Below are 23,717 nucleotides of genomic sequence, written 5' to 3'. Positions count from 1 at the left end.
AATAAGAGGAGGTGGCATCAGCAAGATGATGGAGTAGGAGATACCAGCTTTCATCCCTCCACAGAAAAACAATTAGACAGCTATCCATGAACAAAAATAAATCCAGGAAGGCTAGAGAGTCCAATTAAGAACATGCAGCAACACGCTGTATCAAGAAATGAAGAATAACCACACAAAGGATTTCAGGGGAGGCTGCCATACCTGAGACATCCAGCAATGGCTAGGAACAAAGTAGAAGGATGGGATCTATCAGTATCAGTCACATGGCAGGTGCCATGTTGGTCCCCAGTGGCCTGCTTTACAGAAGATGCCAGCCGCTCTTGCTGCTGAGGATTTCAACAGCCCCCATGACAGACACAGAACTCCCAGTTTTTATACTGGAGATCTTCTTAGTGTTCCTCAGCATGGACCTGAGTATCCTTCTCTGTAGAGAATATCAGAAACTTTTGCTACTGAGATACTCAACAGCTACTGTTACTATGGGTACCTGGAGAAGGGAGACACTGTTGGGTCCCATCCCCCACAGAAGCCACTGTTGTGATCCCCTGAGAATGGGACCATTATCTCCAAAATGCATGTGCACCCCAGACTCCAGAGTCACAGCTGCTTTGGATGACCCAGCTCTGCAGCTGCCCTATGAATACCCACAGCTCAGACACTGAAGCCACCACTGCTGCCAGATAGCCTGAGACTGGGAACCTGGAGGCATGGTTGTTCTGTGCATGCCAACACTACAGACCCCAGCTCTTCAGCTGCTCCACAAGGTCTCCTACTTAGGACACTGGAGCCACCACTGTAGCTGAAATACTCAAGCACTGAATCCCAGAGCTGCTGTAACTCAGTGCATGCCCGTACTCTGACCTTGGCTCCCTGGCTGTTCTAGAAGCACCCATGCCTCGCATACCATTATCAACACTACAGTGGAGGTACCTGTACCCCAGGCACCAGTGCCACTGCCACCTTGAACCTCAGAGGTAGCACAGCAGCAGCCCCTGCCACCATGCAGATGGCCCACCCACCACATGGCTGCACTGACACAAGAAAGGTCACCAGTGGAACCCAGGGAAAGAAATGAGCAAGCACAGACCTGCAACCCTGTGGCCCAACCCACAGAGGGAATCACGGTGCCCACTGTGGTAGTGCACCTGGTGGGGGGAGGTGCAGCCCACATAACTGCCTTGATCCAGGGAGAAACCCAAGCAGCACCCCCAGAAAGTGCAGAAAGCCAGGATAGCCAAATACAGCAAGGAAAAACAATCCCAAACACCACCAACTCAACCCCCAACTGCAGAAAGCAGAGGCCCAGGAGGAGCCTCTGCCTATGGGCAAGAGAAACCCTATCGACGGTCACCCATTCAACTGAGGAGCTCCAGTATGCCCCAGTGGGCCCCAGCTTCCCTCTTGGGGGTGAAGGATTCCACCCCAAACCACTGCCAGGTCACCCAGAGTACACAACTACAATAGTGGTGCTGCAGACCAGCCCAGTGTTCCTCCCGAGAATACAGGGCTGAACTCAAAATCCAGTGACCCCACCACACATCACACACTTAAACAATGAAGCTAAGAGTACCTCAACACATTCCCTGTGGAAACATGGGTCTGCCCAGAGCCCCAGAGACACTATTGAGTCGTGAACTCTACCTGAGGGGATGCGGGGTGCCCCTCATCATCTTCCTCAAAGCCTAAAGTCCTAAAGACAACCCCCAGGATCCCCAACAAGAGTCATCCATTTAATCTGCAGAACTTCAGATCACTCCAAGCACCCATCAGGGTCACAGTGCTAACAAGCACTCCCAGGGTCACCCACTCCAGCCAAAGAGTGACAGAGCACACAAGAACTTCCGAGGTCACCCATGTCCTCAAAGACCCAACACAGTGTCACTAACCTCAGCAAGGAATCACTAAGTGCCCCAGTGCCTAGGCCATGGAAGCACTCACACACAACTCTGACGTGGAATACAGCAGAAGTACCCACATGGAGATTACACTAACGCGTCTACCCAGAACCAATACTAAAACACCCTACTCAACAGTCAATACGAAACACATCCACAAGAGGAAGTCTCTCTCCTCAAAGCCCACTTCAGAATAATAAAGAAGCAATTGCTCTAAAGATAACCAGACATCAATGCAGAGATACTAGAAATATGAAAAAATAAACAAACAAGAAAATATGACACGACAAAAGGAATGCAATAATTCTCAATGACCAGACTCTATAGAACAGGAAATCCTTGAGATGACTGAGAAGTGGTGCCTTTTATTTGTCTTACATTATACCAAAACTGAGTTCATTTAAAGACACAGGACACATGCCAAAAGCACTATAGATATATGTGAAAAATCATTAAATAGATTTCACTTTTGGCCAAGAATTAGAACTCTTATATAAGTAAAAAGTTGAGAAGGATATTTTACTACTTTAAAATGAATACAAGATTAAACTGAATAATCATGTTTAAGATTGATTAGAAACAGCCAAAGAAAAAATTAATCAAGCAGGTATAGGACACAAAATTGAGAATAAAGTATGAGAAGAAAATGATAGAAAATAGTGACGAGCAAGTTGGAGCACAGTGTGCACAGTGACAAAGTCAAACACGTGTGGAACTGGGGTGCTAGAAGGACAGGGGACATAGGAAGTCTCAGTGAGAGTATTTCGAGACTCCAAAACAGACAACCCCAAGCCACTCTTCTATAACGCACATGGAGCTTCTAAGAGGTTCCACTGATGGCCAAAGAAAGAAAATTGCAGAAGCTTTCAGAGGAAAACAAGAGGGCATTCAGAGAGCACCAAGTGCACCGAGGACTGACTCCTCAAAAGTGTGGAAGTCAGAAGTGAAAGTGCTCAAAGAAAACAACTAACAGCTAAGCTATAATTTAATATTATACAGGGATGTAAATGAAAGCTGTTACTGTACAAATGAAATACATGGACATCATGAATTAAAAAGCAAAGGATAGGCACGGGTGCATGCATCTTATTGTGAGTAAATTATATAGCAATATAATTTTGCACTGAAACAAAAAGTTATTTTATTGCAGAAAGCATATAAGCATGAGACTATATAACTTATTGTGTCCAATAATGATTTTACATGTTAAGCATATTTATTTATATGCATAATTGGTATATTTATAAATTTACAAGGGAAAAATAATTAACAACAGAGAATTTTGTCATAGTTTAACTGAGAAAAAAAATTTTTCTAGGAGTAACAGAAAAAGTAAATGTTTCAAGGTCATGAAAGACAAAGCAAAACTGAGGAAATATCACAGGCTGGAGACAAATCAGGACAAATCACTGAAAACTACAGTGTGGATCCTGAATTAGAAAAAAAAGACATCAGTGAAAAATGGGAGACTTTCCAATAAGGTTTACAGTTTATTTTGGAATATTGTACCAATATCGCTCTCCTTTTCTTGATAATTGTACTATTGTTAGGTAAAATATTAAGATTAGAGGAAGGGGGTTATGGGTAATACAAATGCACTGTGCAGTCTGTATTTGCACCTTTTGTGTAAGTCAAAAATGAGTTCACAATATTGTTTTAATTTTCTGATTTTCTTTTAAGCGAGCTCATATGAGGGTAGTTCAAAAAATTCATGGAAAAATAGAATTAAAAAATAATTCAAACATTTCCATGAACTTTTGGAAGACCCCTCATATTCACACCCTGAATACCTGTTCCTAATATTCCACCCTGTCCTCAAATATTCCCCATCTCACTAAATGTCAACCTCATTCACCTGGCTGCTTAGGCAAATAACAAACCAAACACTCCCTCCCCCGAACTGAAATCATCTTGAGACTTCCGTCTCTCAGACTCCACATCTAGTCAGTCAGCAAACCCCATGCTTTGAAGATTGCTTCAAAACATGAGATCTGACCATATCTCACTACCTCAGTATTACCAGCCTAGTCCGACCCACAGTCCTCTCGCCTGAGTTACTGCAGTAGCCTTCTAATTCTCTCTCCATAGAATCGATTCACATTGTATCCAGACTTGTCCTTTTAAAATGGAAGTTAGGGGGTGGCCAGTTTGCTCACTTGGGAGAGCATGGTGCTGATAACACCAAGATCAAGGGTTTGGATCCCCAAACCAGCCAGCTACCAAAAAAAAAAAAAAAAAAAAGTCAGATCTTCTTCCTCTGCTATTCAAAACTCCCCAGTGGCTTTGCATCTCACTGAGAGTGAATGACTGCGAGTCCTTCATTAACTGGCCTCCTCATTACCTCTCTGACCTCATCTACTTCTCATTCTATGGTTCAGCCCATTTCAGCCACAGACCTCCTTGCTCTTCCTTGAATACTCCTCACAAGCTTCTGCTTAAGGTATTTCTTCATCAACCATTCCCTCTGCAAAGCGGAGAAGAAAGATCGAGACACCAAAACCAGGAGGAGAAGACCCTTCATGCTACATGTACCCTCTGCTAGCAAATCTTCATGTACTTGAGGCAAAGAGGAAATAAAACTGTGTTATCGCACAGTAGATAATGGTACATGGATTTGAAGCTGAGAGACAGTAAATTGATAACCATGGAATCCTTCTCATAGCATCTGAGTAAGGTTCCCTCGTGGTGCTCTCTTTTCTCTGACTCTATTTCTTGCTTCTCCTGCAATGGGAAAAATCAAGTTATATCTCTTAAAGTAAAAATTTCTGTGAAGTCAGGGATAATGTCAGAATTCGTTGTAACATTGGTACCTGAATCGTGAATAACTGTAAAGGTTTCTCAGAGGATCACCTGTCTCTTGGAAGTGGTATAAGGAAAGATCTCCGCTCCGGTACATTATCGGTCCTTTCTGTGCCTGGCTTATTTCACTACACATAATTTTCTCTGAGCTCGCCCATGTTACTGCAAGTGGCAGAATTTCATTTTTTCAATGAAATACTCCCATTTGCAGCAACATGGATGAACCTGGAGAAACTTATGTTGAGTAAAACAAACACAGCACAGAGGGATAAATACTGCATGTGCTTACTCATATGTAGGAGTGAAGAGAGAAAGGAAGGCAGGAAAGAAAGACCACAGTAGTGCCATGATCCAACAGAGGGAAGGAACGTTCCTAGGGCTACAAATTGGAGTTGAGGGGAGAGGGGGAGAGGGAGGGAGGTTTGGGGAGGTTGGAAGGGGACAAAGGGTACAAAAGTAATTTCTGGTAATGGGTATGTCTCCAGTATGAATCTGGCCTCCACATCATGGGAAGCAGGGGGGACAATTAGATTTGTATCTCATGAATATTTGAAATAAATAAATAAATTAATTAAAATAATTTCATTCCTTAGTCTGCATTTATTCTTGTGAACTTTTCCCTGTGTTTTGTTTGGACTGTGTGGTAGGGTATGCTTTTCTTGGTGCTGTTTTTATTTGCTTTTGGTAAGGTATGTGTGAGTTTGGTGGTTGATTAGATCTGGCATTTGTAAAAAGCCCCTCCCCATCCTGAAACAAACCTTTCCAAAAACAAGAAAACCAAAAACCTCTTTATGGACTCATTTTAGAAACACAGAAGAAGTGCATGAAAGGGTCAAAGAAGGTGCTTTATAATTCCAACCTCCGCATTCTCCTCATGTTAACATCTTGCCTAAACATAGTACTGTGACCAAGAACAGGAGAGTAAATCTGGGACACTATCACTAACCAAACTTCAGAGTTAATGGCAAATTCGCCAGTTTTCCACTGAGGATCTTTTTCTGTTCCAGGATCTACATTGCAGTTGGGAGTGATTTCTCATCAGTTGCCCCCCTTCTTTCATCTTTCCTCAATTTGCCTTGTTTTTCATGATTTTGATGGACATTTATTTTCTGCAAGTCTTTTGAAAAAGAATGGTTTTGCAATTAAAGAATGATGCTGTTCCTTGTTATTAGTTATAATAGTTTTCCATCATTGACATATATTTCTTCATTTTTGGACATGTGTGATTATCATAGAGTTGTTTTACATGCTTTCTGTCCAAAGGCCACTTTTTGTTTCAGTGGCAAATTATACAGTGTATGGTTTCCCTATGCTATGGTTTGAATGTGTCCCCCCAGAATTCATGTGTTGAAAAGTTAATATCCAATGTGATGGTGTTGGGAGGTGTGGACTAATGGGAGGTATTTAGATCATAAGGGCTCTGATCTCATGAATATATCAATGCCTTACAAAAAGGGCTTGCAGGAGTGGTTTGCTGTCTTGCACTATTTGCCTTTCTGCCATGTAATTACACAGCGAGAAGGCCCTTGCCAGATGCTAGCACATTATCTTGGACTTCCTAACCTCCACGACTGTGAGAAAATAAATTTCTGTTCTTTATAAATTAACCAGTCTGTGGTATTCTGACATAGCAGCACAGAGTAAGACTCCATTCAATCATGGCTGTCCTTTGCCTTCTAATTCATGTTCTCTCTTATTTCTTTGTACTGTCCTTTTCGTTCTTGAGTTTTTACTCAAGAATTACCAATTCCCACTGAGCTGTGTGTTACTGCCAACAAGCCCTTAATCTTCTGGCTTCCACTGTTTTTTGTTTAGAAGTTGGTCCTTAGGATCCTCAGTGCACTTGCTGCTCTTTGGAGAGCTTTTTCTTTCTTTCTTTTTCCTGTAAGGTTCTACAATCTTGGGATGGCTTTCAGCTCATGTTTGCTTGAGCCCTAGTTACGGTTTTCTTTTTTGTTAGCCTCCTTGGCTAACATGTGCTCCTTAATACATGGCTTGGGTAGCTGTCAAACAAGGAGTCTCAAAAATATTCCCTCTGACATGCTCTGTCCTCCTTTTAGAATCCCAATTCCACGTGTCATACTGAATTTTTCTATACCTTGTGCTTATATTTGCCCTTCACTATTTTTGATTATGTTCTCCTCACATTTTGGAGTCTATGTCTTATATTCCAGTAGCTTAACTTTTTACTTAAACCATGTGTCCTCTGTTCTAAAACCCATATATTCATTTCTTGGGTCTGGTTGTTTATAAGTTGTAGGAATACCTTTTTTTTTAAAGTCCTGTGAGTTTCCATCCCTGAAAAAACTGAAATTTTCCCTTCTGTGACTTTTACGTTTTGTATTTGTTTTTGTATCCCTCCTGAATCTATAATTCACCATCTTTCAGTACAACTTACATAAAACAAATGGACCACTTTTCCATTTAAAGTATGATGAGTTTTGGCAAATGTACCTGACGGTGGGGTTTGACCATAAGAAAAACATTCAGGTTGACACCTGAGTGGGCAGAACCAGGAAAGCCTTTGAGGAAACTGTCAAAGAAAGCCAGAAAAGCTGTGAAAAAACAGATTCCTCATAACTGTATTAATCTTTGATCATGATTATAACAATGTGACTATTATCATCATAGTAGAGATGGAAAAAAAAAAAAAAAAAGGAACAGAGAGAGAATTCAAATAAATGGCCCAAGTACCCACAGGTGGTATATGTCTGAGCTCAAATAAGAAACAAAGATATTATCAAAGTTCCAACTTTTAGGACTTGACTGGCAAGGTATACCTATTATCTCCCATAAGACCCCAAGGGCCTTGCCCCAAAACAGATTCATGCAAGAAAACTGCAAAGCAAACAATTCTTATTACCATGATTAACTATATTCTCTCTATAAAACCCTGTCTCTTTACCCAAATCACACTGTCTCTGTATTAGTCCATACCTTTTGCTTATAACAGAATACCCGAAACTGGGTAATTTATAAAGAAATAAAATTTATTTCTTACAGTTTCGGTGGCTGGGAAATCTGAAGTCTAGGAACACATCTGGTGAGGGCCTTGTTTGGTGGTGACTCTACAGTGACACAGGGTTATCACAGCAAGAGTGGATGGAGCAAGAGAGAGAGCTAAGCTTCTCAGTTGTTTTGTTTGTTTTGTTTTTTGGCAGTTGGCCATGTGGCTCTCCTTGTAGAGTCATGAGAACTACACACATTACTCCGTGAATGGATCAATCCATTCACATGGGCATAGTCCTCATAATCTAATCACCTCTTCAAGGCCCCACCTTTCAATGGCCATAATAGGATCTTCTACCCTCTTAAAAGTTACAGTGGGGATGAAGCTTCTAATACATGAAACTTTTGGGGACACAATTTAATCCACAGCCTTCTCCAAACATGGTAAATTGCCATGTATGACAACTTCTCAAAACAAAGGCCTGAACCTTCAAGACTGATACAAGCAGCTCTACCCCTGCTCTCTTTCAAAATCAGATCTGTGCAGAAGATCAGATACTTGCCATCTCATTTCATGAAGGCCTCATTTCATTCTCAACAAAATGCAGTCTAAAATCAAAGCCTTAACTTTTTTTTTTTACATGAGTAAAGTGCTTATAAACACAGAAAACCTAGAAAGATTTGCCAAATAAATATGTCCAAACAAGATGGGTGAAAAGGGGGCATTGGGAAGGGTCTTTGATCATGAAACCCCACCCACAATCCCCCATCTGGGGATATCTGTCCACCATTTCATGCCTGGGAAAGGTAACCATGTGCGGCTAGAAAACCAAAAGAAAGCCAGAAAAAACAAGTTAGAACGAATTCTCATACCTTCACGGAAACTCAGTTTTTAGGTGAGCAGAAGCCAAGGTTTCTTTCTCCTAGGGTCCTTCTCTTAGAAAGATGCACAGGAGTAAGAAGAAAGGCCTTAGGAGACTAGAAGGCTTTGTCACAAGGAATTAAGATTAAACTATCAACATGGCTTTCTCCATAACACAGAACAGGGCAAAAGGACAGTAGCACCATCAGCCTTGCCAACTTTCTAAAAAAGAGTCTGGCCAATCCTGGTGACTAGAGTCTGGACTCTGTCAGAAAGACAAGTACTGAGAAAATAGAAATTTCTCTGGAAAGGCTCTTAAAAGGTGGAATTTCCAGTACAGGAGAAGAACAGTACCAGACAACATATATGCACAAGCCAAAAAGTGGCTCCTCCACAATCAGCCCTCTGGTATCACGTCCACATATCTGAAAAGGAAAGTGAGGGCTTGAAAGAGTTTCCCCAGATGGAGGAAGGTGGGGCAGACATTCAAATTCCCATAAAGCACTTCAAAGGCACAGGGGCCCCTTAGAATAGAAAACAAACAAACAAGCAAAGCCTCCTAGAGAAGAAAATGATAAGAAAATAGCATTGAGTAAAGCTGCAGCCTCCCTGGCAGTGCTGGTTTTACAAACACGTCCAGGATCAGCATTGAAACTGAAAGTGACTCCTTCTGCCTGCTCTGCAGTCTTTACTGTGTCTTCCAAATTTCCTGGTCTTTCATATCTTTAATGCATCTTGATTTTTTCCTCTCACACATAACAAAAAAAACCTCCCCCACATCAAAAACACCATAATTCTAAAAGATTCTTTCCATTACTGTTGTCTTTTCCAGACATATTTCTTAACGATTAGGCAGGTGTGAATACCACGTGTTTCTGTTTCAATTGTGTGGCCCAGTATTATTTTTCCCCCTTGTGGTTCCTGTTTAGGTGTGTTAAGGCTTGTGTGAGTTGGGAGCTCCCTCAGTTTGTCAGGTAGGAAGCCCCTCTCCATCCTGAGGGGCCACCTTTTCAGCAAGAGCACACGACTGCCCCCAACAACCAAAACTTCATGAGGAACTCATATTAGATGTGCAAGAGGGTTGCAAAAAAGGTGTTTGTACTTCCATTCCTTTCTTCCCCTAATTTTATCACCTAACCTAACCACTGGTACAATGATGGAGAGGAGAGCACCTTGGGGCAATATCATGCAAACTGTGGGCTTACTGGCAAATTCACCACTTTTGCACTCATGACCAGGATGCAGTTGCAGTTGGGAGTGATTTCTCCTGTGTTGCCTCTGGCATTTACTATGTCCTCCCCATGTCCTTCTCTTCCACATCCCTGATGGATCTTGTTTTTTGTTGTTTGTTTTGCTTCTTGGATGTCACTCATATCTACAAAAAAGGCTTCCCAGTTCAAAGAGAATAAAATTCTTGGGGATCTATTCCATTAGTACTTCCTACTCCATACAAATTTCTTTAAGATTGGGCAGGTGTGATTATCACAGAGTTCTAGTTTCCACGCCTTCTGTGAACATGGTAACTCTTGGCCTCAATGCTCCATCACAGAGCTGGCATGATTCACATAGAATGAGATGTGTCTGTGTCTGGCCTTGACCTTCTAATAAACATTATCTGTCGTCCCATCTGCACTTTCCTTTTCATTCTCAAGTGGTACATCGATCCTGGCTTGCTGTGTGTGACTGTCTACCAGCACTGAATCTTCTGCCTTCCACTGTTTTTGTTGAGAAAAAGAATGGGTGTGGGTTGGGCCCAGTGGGGTTGTGACGTTTGGTGGTAAAGGGTGGGTTGCTCCTTTCAGAGACCTACTTTGTCTTCTCTGCAAGGTTCTAAGAACTAGGAGTGGCCTTCAGCACAGCTCCTCATGCAGTCCCAGCTATGGTTTCCTTTTTCTTTGGCCTTCTTGGAGGGCAGGGCAGTTTCTGTGCCCCTTGGCCACATGCCTTGGCCCCACTGTCAGTCTTGGAGTAGCTAAATACTGCCTCTGAAAACGCCTCTCTCACTCCATTTGTCCTCCTAGGATCACAGGTTTGCTCTATCTTGTATTTACTTATCTTTGTACTGTTATCAACATTTCCCAGAAAGCACTCTTCAGAATCACAGGCCCCTGGGTATTAAGACCAGAGCAGGGGCCTGCTAGGCCTAGGTCTAAGGGAGGCACTAAACTCAGGGTCAGTCAGTTTCTAGTCGACACCTTCACTTGAAGACTCGTCTTTAACTTGTATTCTCCTTTATCAAGGTTTTACATTTATCACTCAGAAGCTAATCCATCAAAAAAGAAAAACTTTTCTCAAGGTCACCAATAACATTGATATTACTAAATTCAGTAGCCAATTCTCAGTCCTCATATTATTTATTTAACCAAGGTTATCTTATACCATTGGTCTTTATCTGATTCACTTTCATTTGGATTTTGTGATTTCACAGTCTGTTTTCCTGCATCTGAATAGTTTTTCTTAGCTCTTTTAATGGTCTGTCCTTTTATCCTTGAACTCTTAATGCACCAAGCTCAGTCCTCGCTGTTCTTTATCGACACTGAAATTCTTAATTATCTTATCTTACTTCATATTAACTAATTACAGGCAATAACTACCAAATTAATATATCATCAAGCGTAATACAAACTAGTTCTTCCAGGTACCTACTCAATATCATCTCAAGCTCAACATGTCCAAAATTTAACTTTCAATTTTCCCCACAAACCTGCTAGGACCTGCAGCTTTTCACATTTTAGTGGATGGAAACAGTATTTCCTGTTGCTCAGAACCAATACCTTTGAGTCCAAGCCACCCTAGGTGGACTTTTCTCTTTCACAACTGACATCTAAACCCTAAGCAAATCTTGCTTGCTCTATGGCATTAGAATACAACTGCTTCTCACCATACCCATTGTTACCAACGTGGTCTATGTCATCAACATCTTTCTCTGAATTACTGTCAGAGCCTCTTACTCTTATGTACTTAGTGCTTTTGTTTTTTTGTATTACAATAGCCAGATGTGTATGTCCTCTGCTCAAATCTCTCCAATGGCTGCCCATATCCCTCAAAATAAAATCCAAAATGCTTACAATAGCTTACAGGTCTGGCAAGATATGGCCCTCTGTTATCTCTCTGACCTCTTGTGCTATTAATCCCCCAACTTCCCCCCCGCACAGAACTCTACCATAACTTCCCTGATGTTCCTCAAGTTCTCCAGCATTGTCCAATTTAGGGTCTTTGCTGTAGCTTTTTTTTTTTTTTTTTTTTTCAGAATACTCTTCCCTTAGGGAACTACTGATATACTCCCTCACCCCTTCAAATCTTGGCTCAAATCATTCCTTCTTGATGATCTTTCTTAATCATTCTATTTATTATAGCAACCTGTCATATCCCTCCCATCTCATTTTGAATGACTTTTATCTATATATATTTATGTTCTAATATACTGTTTATTATTATTCTACCTCCCCCCTGCTAGAATAGTTCATTGATATATCCCAAACACCTATAGTAGTGGCTGGAATATAGAAAGCACCCAATAAATATAACTAATTTTAGTGTAGACTCCTCTGGAGAAAGTATATTTAAACTCACGTTTGCCAGCAGACTGCCTTTGTACGGATGGGCAAAGGTCTCATTTCTTGTTCAGGTGTGTAGAGAATTGACTGCCTACAGTCAGGGATATCATTTCTTAACAAAGCATTATCACTTTCAATTGCTACTAGCAACTCTATCCTATTACTGTTAGAAATTTTGTTACTACTCTCTTGAATTGATCCCTTTCACAGGACATTACAGAAAGCAGCAAGAAACACCCAATACACAGTTTAAATCACTCCTACAATTTCCTCTAACATTACAGCCTTGATTGGCATAAAGTATGTATTATAACAGTGGGAGGCAATCTGACCAAATGTTCTGCCTGTGAAAACAAGAATCTTCACTTTTCTCTCCTGAACTGTGTAGATTCTCATTCTCTACGGCCCTAAGTCAATGCCACATTTGAGATTTCTTTTACGCATAGTACCCTACCTCCAGGTAAAAAAATTTTATATCCTGAATAATTTTTGCCAATAACAGAACTACAATAGCACCAACAAGTAAGAGATTTATTTTAATTATATATAAGTAAATCCAGATCAGAGTCTGTATGTCTGTTCCACAAACATAATAAGGGTTCATTAAATAAGGGTTGCAGACCTTTTGTTTTTCTGCTCCATCATCCGTTACACCCAGATACCATTCTGAAAGTCAGTATGAGTCTGTCAGAGCTCCAGGTTGGATGTCCACATTGTAGGTAAGAAAAAAAAAAAAAAAAAAAAAAAAAGATAAAGAAAGAAATGCAGAGAGGAAAAAAAAATCTTAAACTCATTTGAATACAACTTTCATTTTGTCGACCTTCAAGGAAGGCTGGGATAATTTTTCAGCCCAGAATTTTGTTACTAAAGAAGAGAAAATGTATATTTAATAAGGAAAAAGCAGTCTCTGTCACAAACAAAACAGTATAATGTCACCTTTTATTTTGAGTTTACTTAAAATGCTATACATTCCGTTTTAAAAATTTCCTAGTAGATTTTTAGTCTTTGGATCTTGGACTTGGTTACTAATCACTTGACAACTCTCCCAAATTCTCTGACAGCTGCACTCAATAATCCACTGATTATATTCACAGGGTTTCTTTACAGTATGCTACAGTATTTCCTTGTAGCATAATGGATGAGATTTGAATGAAAACTTTTTTACATTCATTACAGCACACAATGCCCCCATTGCCCATATCATCTAGGATAAGTGTTAATGAAAGATTTCTTGGTATTCATTACACTCATTAAGAGCCCTCCTCTCATGCAAATTCTCTAAAATAAAACTAGTGAAACTGGTTGCTAACATTTGTGATATGTTTTGTTTAAGGCACTCTTCTAAGAGCTTTTGCATGTAATAATTCACATAATACTTCCAAGAATCTTATAAGAAAGGTATTGTTCTTAGGTCTATCTTTAAAATGACTAAACCAAAGCAGACGTTAATTATCATGATAAATAACACAAAGGAAATCAACTGGTGGAGCCAAGATAATGTTGAAAATAACACTTGCTATGGCTAAAGGCCTTTCTACACTTACTATATTAACACGTTACTCTATATTTTAATTTGCTACAGTTTAATAAGTTTTCAATAATGAAAGTTTTTTCTACATAGATTACATGAACACTTTCTTTAACCAATATAGATTCTCTGATGCTGAGCTTTACATGGGAAATGTGCTCCCACATTCACATTTGTAATTCTTTGCTGATAATGAATGACCAGAGAAAGCTCTCTATATTAATCATAAAGAACCAGATAATTCACATATAAACTTGTGAGTCATGACTAAATTCTATCCCACATTCCTTATACTCAAAAGATTTCTCACTGACATGAATTCTCTGATGTTGAGTTAGTTGCGAACCACGAGTAAAGGCTTTCCCACATTCCTTACATTGATATGGTTTCTCACCAGTATGAACTCTCTGATGTCGAGAAAGATGTGAGCTCTGAGTGAAGGCCTTTCTACATTCCTTGCATTCATAGGGCTTTTCACCAGTATGGATTCTCTGATGGAGAGTAAGTTGAGAGCCATGACTAAAGGCCTTTCCACATTCCCTGCATTCATAGGGCTTTTCTCCAGTGTGAATTCGCTGATGTTGAGTAAGCTGTGAACCACGAATGAATGCCTTCCCACATTCCTTACACTGATATGGTTTCTCACCAGTATGAATTCTCTGATGTTGTATCAGTAGTAAGCCACGAGCAAAGGCCTTTCCACATTCATTACATACATAGGGCTTCTCACCAGTATGAAGTCTCTGATGTTGAGAAAGATGTGAACTCTGAGTAAAGGCCATTCTACATTCTTTACATTCATAAGGTTTCTCACCAGTATGAATTCTCTGATGTTGAGTAAGCTGTGAGCCACGAATAAAAGACTTCCCACATTCTTTACATTCATATGGTTTCTCACCAGTGTGAATTCTCTCATGTTGAGTAAGTTCCGAACCACGACTAAAGGTTTTTCCACATTCTTTACATTCATAGGGTTTTTCACCAGTGTGAATCCTCTGATGTCGAGTAAGGAGTGAGCCACGATTAAAGGCCTTTCCACATTCCTTGCATTGGTAGGGTTTCTCACCAGTATGAATTCTCTGATGCTGAGTAAGTTGTGAGCCATGACTAAAGGTCTTTCCACATTCTTTACATTCATAGGGCTTTTCATTGGTATGAATTCGCTGGTGTTGAGTAAGTTGTGAGCCACGGATAAAGGCCTTCCCACATTCTTCACATTTATAGGGCTTTTCACCAGTATGAATCCTCTGATGTTGCATAAGTAGTGAGCCCCGTATAAAGGCCTTCCCACATTCCTTACACTCATATGGTTTTTCCCCATTATGAATTTTCTGATGTTGAGAAAGCTGTGAGCCACAGATAAAAGCTTTCCCACATTCCTTACATTCATAGGGTTTCTCACCAGTATGAATTCTCTTATGCAGAATAAGTTGTGAGAGCTGAGTAAAGACCTTTCTACATTCTTTACATTCATAGAGCTTCTCACCAGTATGAAGTCTCTGGTGCAGAGTAAGTTGTGAGTTTTGAGTAAAGGCTTTCCCGCATTCTTTACATTCGTATGGTTTCTCACCAGTATGAACTTTTTGATGTCGGGTGAGTTGTGAGCTACGAATAAAGGCTTTCCCACATTCTTCACATTTATATGGTTTTTCACCAGTATGAATCCTATGATGTAAAATAAGTTGTGAGCTCTGAGTAAATGCCTTCCCACATTCTTTGCATGCATAGGGTTTCTCGCCAGTATGAAGTCTCTGATGAAGACTGAGTTGTGAATCACGACTAAATGCCTTCCCACACTGCTTACATTCATAGGGTTTTTCACCAGTATGAATACTCTGATGCTGAGTTAGATGTGAGGCTCGTCTAAAGGCTTTCCCACATTCCCTACATTTATAGGGTTTCTCAGTAGAATGACATCTTGGATGTTGGGATAAGTAAGCATGCTGGTTGAAAATAGACATTTTTTCATATGTGATCATCCCTTGTCGAAAATATTCCTTCTGATTATCTTGTTGCTTCTCCAACTTTCCTTTGACTTCCAAATAATTTCTAGAATTGGACTCCTCAAGATCACATTTCTCAAGCCTATCACTCATTTGCCATGGAGATAATTCTTTTTCATAAGTGTCTTTTTTCCAGATAAGTCCTTACTTGCACACCTTGAAGGCAATTCTGAAACATAAGACAATATCAATAAATTCAGGAGAAACATTTACTTTTATAGCAAAAAAGGCAAATAATCAGAAAATAATAACTATAAGAAATAACAAGCTTACTTCAGTGTTTTTCAAATATTGTTTACAAGGCTCCTTAATGCCTACCTTTTACGTCACGACCTACTGTACATATATAGTTTCATAAAACAATACCTCCCTTGTTTTCTACTCTATCCTACACTATTCTACTCTTTTTTTTCTTTCTCTCTCTCTCTCTCTCTCACACACACAGACACACACATAGTCAAAACTCACTAAACTGATTTCATGGTGCAGTAACATTGCTACATAGTTTGAAAAAATATCACCTTAGAATAATGTCATATATTAACATGTAAAAGCGGCACCTGAGAGATCAAAGAATGAAAACTCACTTAAGAAGATAAGAGATTAAGGAAACTTTTTAGGTTTGGTGGGGATCCAGATCACCTGGGGAGATTGTTGAAATTACAGATGTCCAAATACTACACTAGACTAACTGAATCTGAATCTAGTAAATCAGCAAAAGAACATGGAGATCGCTACTTTCAATACTTTGACAGTGATTCAGATTGAGATAATAATTTACTATATTTGCTTAAAATTTTTTTAATATCTTCCAAATTAAACCAAGAATAAAATCCATACTCTTCCATGACTTTGACAAAGCCTTCCATAGTCTGGTCCATGCTTATATATCTGATTTCCCTCATGAGTTTTCTCAGCTATGCCCACTATTTGCCACATATACTAGCTTACTTTAAACTCTGAAAAAGTCACAAGTCCTTCTCCAACTTATAGCTAGCCAGAACCTGTTCCACCTCTTTGGACTGCTTTGTATGAGACTCTATACAAATTGGCTCTTTCTCATTCTTCAGGTCTCTAATTATCAGTTCCTAAATCTTAAACATCCACTTGTGGTAATTTAGGTAATCTGACCAACCTTCCTGTTAACAGCAATTATACATATTGGACAAAAGGCATTGGAAGGTGAGTATTGAAATAAAGAGTTGGTGGGCTAAAAGTTGAAAACTATGAAGGCTCAGAGAGATGAGCCTAACATTTGGGTCCACTTTTCCACTTAGGGAAATCTTAGAATTCTAGAAAAATTGAGATGAGGAGAAACTTAGCAGTGTTTTGGACTGTTTCATAAAACTGGGTAACAATAATTGGAGAAGAGGTCCTGCCATAAATTCTCCATACTTTGTATTGGGAACCTTGAAGCCTACAGAAAAGAATAAGGGACAAACAGCAGACCAGTCTGGGTAGAGTCTGAAGCCTGAATCATCTCTGAATTCTCAAACCCAGAAATTCAGATTAAGGTGACTCAAGATTGTTTGCCTTAGCAAACTTAAATATTTATTGGAGATGTAAAATATCATCCAAGTCCTCAAATTACTTTTGTAACTTTTCTTTACAATGTCTAGCATTCAGTAAAAAACAGGTGAATTTAAGATACAAGACAACTTAATGGAAAAACAGGAGGAAAAACAGACAAAAGAAACAGACCTATAATGGCTCAAGTCATGCATCCACCACACTTCTATCAGTCCTAAATACCCTCATATTGTCCCTTTGTAGTCAACCCTTCCTCCCATCCTAGGGGTAGGTGCCTATAAACCACTGATTTGTGGCTTTCCTGTCACTTCCTTAACAGATGGAAACAAAAGCACATCCACACTAAATCTATGATTTTATATACATCTCTAATTGCTTTCCCTCTTGCATACTGCTTCCCAGGTACTAGCCAAAATTATCTGTAGTTATCCCTATCCTTTTCAAACAAGATACTCAGTTGCTATTGTTTACTTATCTTTACTTCATAGTCTCTTTTGTTCCCTTTGTCCCTTCATGCCTTGTTTCATGTCTTCTCTTATTTACTTGTCTATCCAAGGCCAACTGTATGTGTTCATCACAGAATATCTTATCATTTCTCAGGCACTACTACAGAACTATGGAATAATGAAAGGCTTCTGTAATCTTATGGAATGTTGAGGATGTTTGAAAGTAAAAAAGCAATTATCTAAATAAGAGAAAGAGTCTGGAGTGATAAAGTTCCAAAAATTGTATAAGAAAAGAGTATTTGAGATGGAAAGATAGATCAAGAAACAGAACACAAAAAGTCTTATACACTGCTGCTGGAAATTGAAAGTATGGTAAATAAAGTTAAACATACACTTAGTATATGATCCAGCAGTCATATTTGTAGGCATTTATACTTATGTTCAGACAAACATCTGTACACTAAAGATTACTGCAGCTTTAGTCATAATTGGCCAAAACTGGAAACAAACAGATGTCCCTCAAAAGGTGAATGAATCAACAAACTTTGGTACTTCCATACAATAAAACATTACTCAACAGTAAGTAGAAACAAACTGTTGATTCATACAACAATATGGATAATTCTTAAACATATTTTACTAAGTGAAAAAAGCCAGATCCCAAAGGCTACATATTTTGATTCCATTCACATAACATCCTTGAAACAGCAAAATTATAGGGATGGAAAACAGGTGAGTAGTTTTCACACATTGGGGAAGGTGGAAGGGGTTGACAACAAAAGAAAAGCATGAGGAAATGTAGGGAAAGGTAATAGGAGTGTGGTATACTATGAATGTGACAGTGTATACACTGGATATGTGGATAGTGCATCAGATTTTTTTGAAGAACAGCATTAAATGTTAGATAAAATATGACAAACATCCTTCTAAAAGTATAGCCAAGCTTAAAAGAAAGTGAAGAAGATCCAGATGGGCCACAGTGAAGTGAGAACCAGAAACTAGAGAGGTAAACATGGTCTGAAGTGACACCTACCCTCAGGACACTTGCTGACTTAAAGTGCCCAAGTTTAACTCAACGGGCTAAAAAAATCCAGGAGACTAGGCCTTGGGCTCATGAAAGAGCAGGAATTAGAAATAAACCTCTTTACAAAATTGGAACTATACAAGGCCTGCAGTTCAAACAAAGGAAAAGAAATTTATATTAGCTCAAAGGAAAATACAAGTAACATCTCACTCATGGCCATGGTGTCAACTTAAGTGACAGAGAGAGGCTCTCTAAAAGAATAACAGTGAAACATTGGGAATACACATGCCATGGTAAACTATGTGCATATTCAGGGAGGTAAAAGAAGACAAAGGGTTTTAAAGGAAAAATGATGGAAGATTACATAATTGTTTGGTGATAATTATTCTTGGCTACAAAGATCAGTAACAGGTGGCACCAGTCCAAAGGTGGACACAGTTGCTGGGCAGATGTTCTCACATAAGTATTTTTTGTGTAAAGTTTTAATGACCTTCGTGAAGGTTGTGGTTTTGTAGTCCTCTGTGATACTACTTGTTATCAGGCATAAGTGCATAAGAACTTCCCCTTTCATGGCTTTTCCCTGTTTCTACTTGTCAGGGGTTTTTCAACATAAGTGACTGCATTTTCATTCTGAAACTTGCAGAATTTTAAGAAATTTGATTTTCACTCTGAGAGAAAGAGCCATTATAGGTTTTTGAGTAGCAAAAAAAGATCTGAATTGTGTTTAAAAATGAATCATTCTGGTTGTTTTGTATGTATGCATGTATTTTTGAATGAATCAATATATCGCTGAATGAATGAATGAATGAATAAAAAGATAAGGGAAAGTACATAAGCTAGGTGAACATAAGTTAGGAGGTTATAGAATAATCCACCTGGCTTAGACTAGATGATTGTGGAGGAAGGAGTAGAGAAAGCAAGACACCATTGGATTCTGAATATATTTTGAAGGTATACTGAAGAAGATTTGGTGATAGGATGAACACATAACATGAAAAAGAAAACACAAGGAAACTCTCCGTGTTTTGCCTGGAGGTCTGGAATGACATAGGTACTATTTACAAAGAACTCCTCACTTTGGTAGGAGCAGGTTTGGGAGAGAATATGAAGAGCTTGGTTTTGAAATATTAGATATTACAATGAAGATGTTGAATAGACAGGTATATGTACAAATCTGTGGTTCTGGAAATATATTTGGATTAGAGATATAAATTTGGAAGTCATCACCAAATAGGTGACATTTAAAGCTACGGGATTTGATGAAACCACTCAGGGAGTGTCTTAGGGTATAGCAGAGAAGGGAAAAGAAGAAAATGAATGTTTGGGGTTTGAACTCTGGGGCACTTCATCATTCAGAGGTCAGGTAGACGAAAAAGAACAAGCAATGGATCACCAAATGAGGAAGGAGAAAAGTTAGGAGGACATGGACTCCTAGAAGCCAAGTGAAGAAAATGTTTCAAGGAGGAATAATCAATTGTGTCAAATGCTGAGAAATGAGGCAAAATGGTGACTTCTAATTTAACCAAGACTTTAACGACATGGAAGTTACTGGAATCTTCAAAAGAATAGTTTTGTGGAGTAATGGGAACAAGTTCTAATTGAAGCAGATTCAGGAGAATGGGTGAAGATCAGGAGATAGAGAGCATGGAAAATTCTTTTGTGTTTTGTTGTAAAAAGTAGCAGAGAAATAGAGCTATCTCAAAGGGAAAATTTTTGTGTCAAGAGATTTGTTTCTGTTTTTGCTTTTATTTCCTTTTTAAGATGGAAGACATTACAGCATGTTTGTGTGGTGATGAAAATGATTATAATAGATATGCATACGTTGATGTCACAGGAGACAAAAAGGGCAATTGTCAAAGATGAAACGAAATAGCATTTACTACACAAGTGAGGGTACCAGCCTTAAGTAAAGACACATAAAGTTTATGTGTCATAACGGGAAAAGAGGCACAATGAGTATAGATGCAGGTAGGTAGATTGATGAGGCAGCAGGCGCTTGTCAAAGTTCTCCTCTGATTGCTTCAACTTTCTCAGTGAAATCAGCTCAGGGCAATCATGTAACAGTCAGGCAAGAGGAATTATAACATTATGGAACTAACAACTTAGCTCTGAAACCAATAGACACATAGAGAAACTGATAAATTCACAGTTATAGCAAGGACAACAAGAAACAGACAAGAAATAAAGACAGGGAAGACTAGAACATTATTAATAACATAGGTAGACAGATAAAACTGATAAAAATGTTATCAATTATCACATTAGCATAAAACTGAAAATTAAAAAAACATACAAAAAACTATATATAATCCTAGAATGAAGAAACTAAGATACTTATATGTAATGTTTGGTATAGAAGAAAATAAAAACAAAACTTGCAAACCACTTAGAACTAAATAACAAAGGCAACTTTGTGTGAAATCCCATGACATTCAGCCAAAGTTGTGACAATAGAAAACTTACAGTGTTAAATGCATTTATTAGAAAACAAGAAATAATTGAAAACAAGAGAATTAAGATTTTAACTCAAGAAGGAGAAGGGGGAAGAAAGCAAAACAAAACAAAACAAAAAATGAGCTAGATAAAAATCAGAAAATTAATAAACAAAGAATTTAGAAAGACTAGAAATGGTTAGCAAAAGTAAAAGACAATTCTTTGAAAATACAAATAAATAATACAGAAATTTGAAATGCAGAAAAAAAAATCAGATTGGGCACAAATCCAAAGCACTGAATAGGAAGGAAAAAAAATTATGTAAAGGAGATAAAAAGTGTTGATAAGAAAAACCAATATACTACTCAATAGGAAAACTAAATGAGATGGATGAAAAAAATAAAAAATGACCATGAAGATAAAAGATCTGAATATACACCAATAATCACATAAGAATTTTGGTTTTTGGTGGCTGGCCAGTACAGGGATTGAACCCTTGGTGTTATCAGTACCATACTCTAACCAACTGAGCTAACCAGCCAGCCCAAGAATTTTTTTATTTTATTTTATTTTATTTTTGTTTTTTGCTTTTTTTTTTTTTTTAATTTTATTTTCTTGATATACATTGTGGCTGATTATTGCTCCCCATCACCAAAACCTCCCTCCCTTCTCCCTCCCCCCCCCCCAACAATGTCCTTTCTGTTTGCTTGTCGTATCAACTTCAAGTAATTGTGGTTGTTATATCTTCCCCCCCCCCGCTTTTGTGTGTGTGTGTGTGTGTGAATTTATATATTAATTTTTAGCTCCCACCAATAAGTGAGAACATGTGGTATTTCTCTTTCTGTGCCTGACTTGTTTAACTTAATATAATTCTCTCGAGGTCCATCCATGTTGTTGCAAATGGTAGTATTTCATTCGTTTTTATAGCTGAGTAGTATTCCATTGTGTAGATGTACCACATTTTCCATATCCACTCATCTGATGATGGACATTTGCAGCCCAAGAATTTTTAATTTGAGTTTAATGTCTATGCTCCTAAAGGCAACAGTACTGGTGACTGATGGTATTACTGGCAACATTATCCAAACCATTAGAGAATAAATAATTCTAATCATATATAACTGTTATTGAACATATATAAAGTTAAATTAACTCATATAACAAAACTGGGAATAAATCTCCTGAATAAACATAGGTAAAATTTTAAAATAAAAATTAGCAACACAGAATCTAGCTGTGTATGATGGTACTTCCAAAAGTTCATGGAAAGATTTATATTATCTTTTAATTCTATTTCTCCACAAACTTTTTAAAGTACCCTCGTATATAAGGACTAACACATGATCAAATAAGATTTATCCCACAAATGCAATAGTTCAACATCAGAAGATCTAATTTCCCACATGAATAAGTTAAATAATAAAATATACAAAATTATTACAAGAAATGCAAATATTTTAAAAATATATTCTCAGATCCTTGATAAAAACTCTTTAAAACCAGAATGACTCTTCCTTAACCTAATTAAGGGTATTTACCAGACAACTACAGAAATATATTTAATAGTTAAACATGAGAAGTACTCCAATAAAGTGTGAAAAAAGACAAGAATTATTTGTTTGCGACTTGTGTTGGAGGTCCTACTGTTTATACATACATATTTTTGAAAAGATACAAACAGAAAAGGAAGAGACAATACATTGTATGTAGAGAGCAAAACTGTCTACCTAGAAATCCAATTTATTATTCACTGAAAAATTATTAGATATTTCTATAAGGTTATTATCAATTTACAGATATCAATACTTTGACATATATATTAACTATTTAGAAAATGTCATAGAACAAAATGTTCCTTAAATATTGACAAAATTTATAAAGTACTAACAAAATTTATAAAGTACTGAGGAAATTGCTTAACAAAAAGTATACAAGATCTTTTAAGAAAAAACAATGAAACTTTACAAAGGATATAAAAAGAAAAGCACATTTAGCATGTTCAAAAATAAAAGAATTTAAAAATGTCAATGTATAAATTGTACATCTGATTGTTTGAAAAACACCAATAAATGCTGGATAAAATGTGACAAATGTCCTTTTAAAAGTATGCCAAGTTTAAAAGAAGTAAAGATCCAGAGCCTCCACAATGAAGTGAGAACCAGAAAACAGAGAAGTAAACATGCTCTGAAGTTACAGCTACCCTTAGGACATTTGCTGACTTTAATTGCCTAAATGTTTGTATCTTAATGGCCTTAAAAAATTCAAGGCATGGACCTTGGGCCCACAGAAGTGCATAAATTAAAAATAAATCTCTTTACAAAATTGGAACTAAGGACTGCAGTTCATCCATCTGATCTCAAAGGAAAATGAAAAGGATCATCTCAGTCCTGGCCTGGACTGTCAATAAAAAGGAGAACAAAAAAATGCTATGGATAAATTTGTCATTCTACAAGAGCCCCGATGCATGCAAGAAAAAGCAAAATTAGAACCGTTCCCCAGAAAGTGGAATTCTTGAATGATTCCTAATATAAATGCTTGAAAGATAAGGAAAAATAAAATAAAAACCACAAGAAATGAACCAGTTTAAAAAAAAAAAAGATGTCCTAGAAGAGGGGAAGAATATCTATCAAACTTCTGGAAATGCAACAATACAATCAATTATATTAAAACCTTAAAGAAAAAAAACCTTAA

At 38.1% G+C, this 23,717-nt stretch overlaps 1 protein-coding gene across 1 annotated transcript in view; it reads right to left on the bottom strand.

Annotated features, from left to right (window-relative positions):
• Positions 1 to 12,664: 12,664 nt before the first annotated feature.
• Positions 12,665 to 23,717, bottom strand: part of LOC134388670 (zinc finger protein 420-like) — a 41,290-nt gene continuing 30,237 nt past the window's right edge. The window contains 2 exon segments of the mRNA XM_063111911.1: positions 12,665 to 15,727; positions 15,730 to 15,762. Of these exon segments, the coding sequence (XP_062967981.1) occupies positions 13,833 to 15,727; positions 15,730 to 15,762 (1,928 nt within the window). The 3' untranslated portion in view covers positions 12,665 to 13,832.

Source organism: Cynocephalus volans, chromosome 10 (genome assembly GCF_027409185.1).
Source record: "Cynocephalus volans isolate mCynVol1 chromosome 10, mCynVol1.pri, whole genome shotgun sequence".
Taxonomy (NCBI): domain Eukaryota; kingdom Metazoa; phylum Chordata; class Mammalia; order Dermoptera; family Cynocephalidae; genus Cynocephalus; species Cynocephalus volans.
The sequence above is the reverse complement of the archived record's forward strand: the minus strand, read 5'-3'. Positions and strand labels throughout refer to the sequence as shown.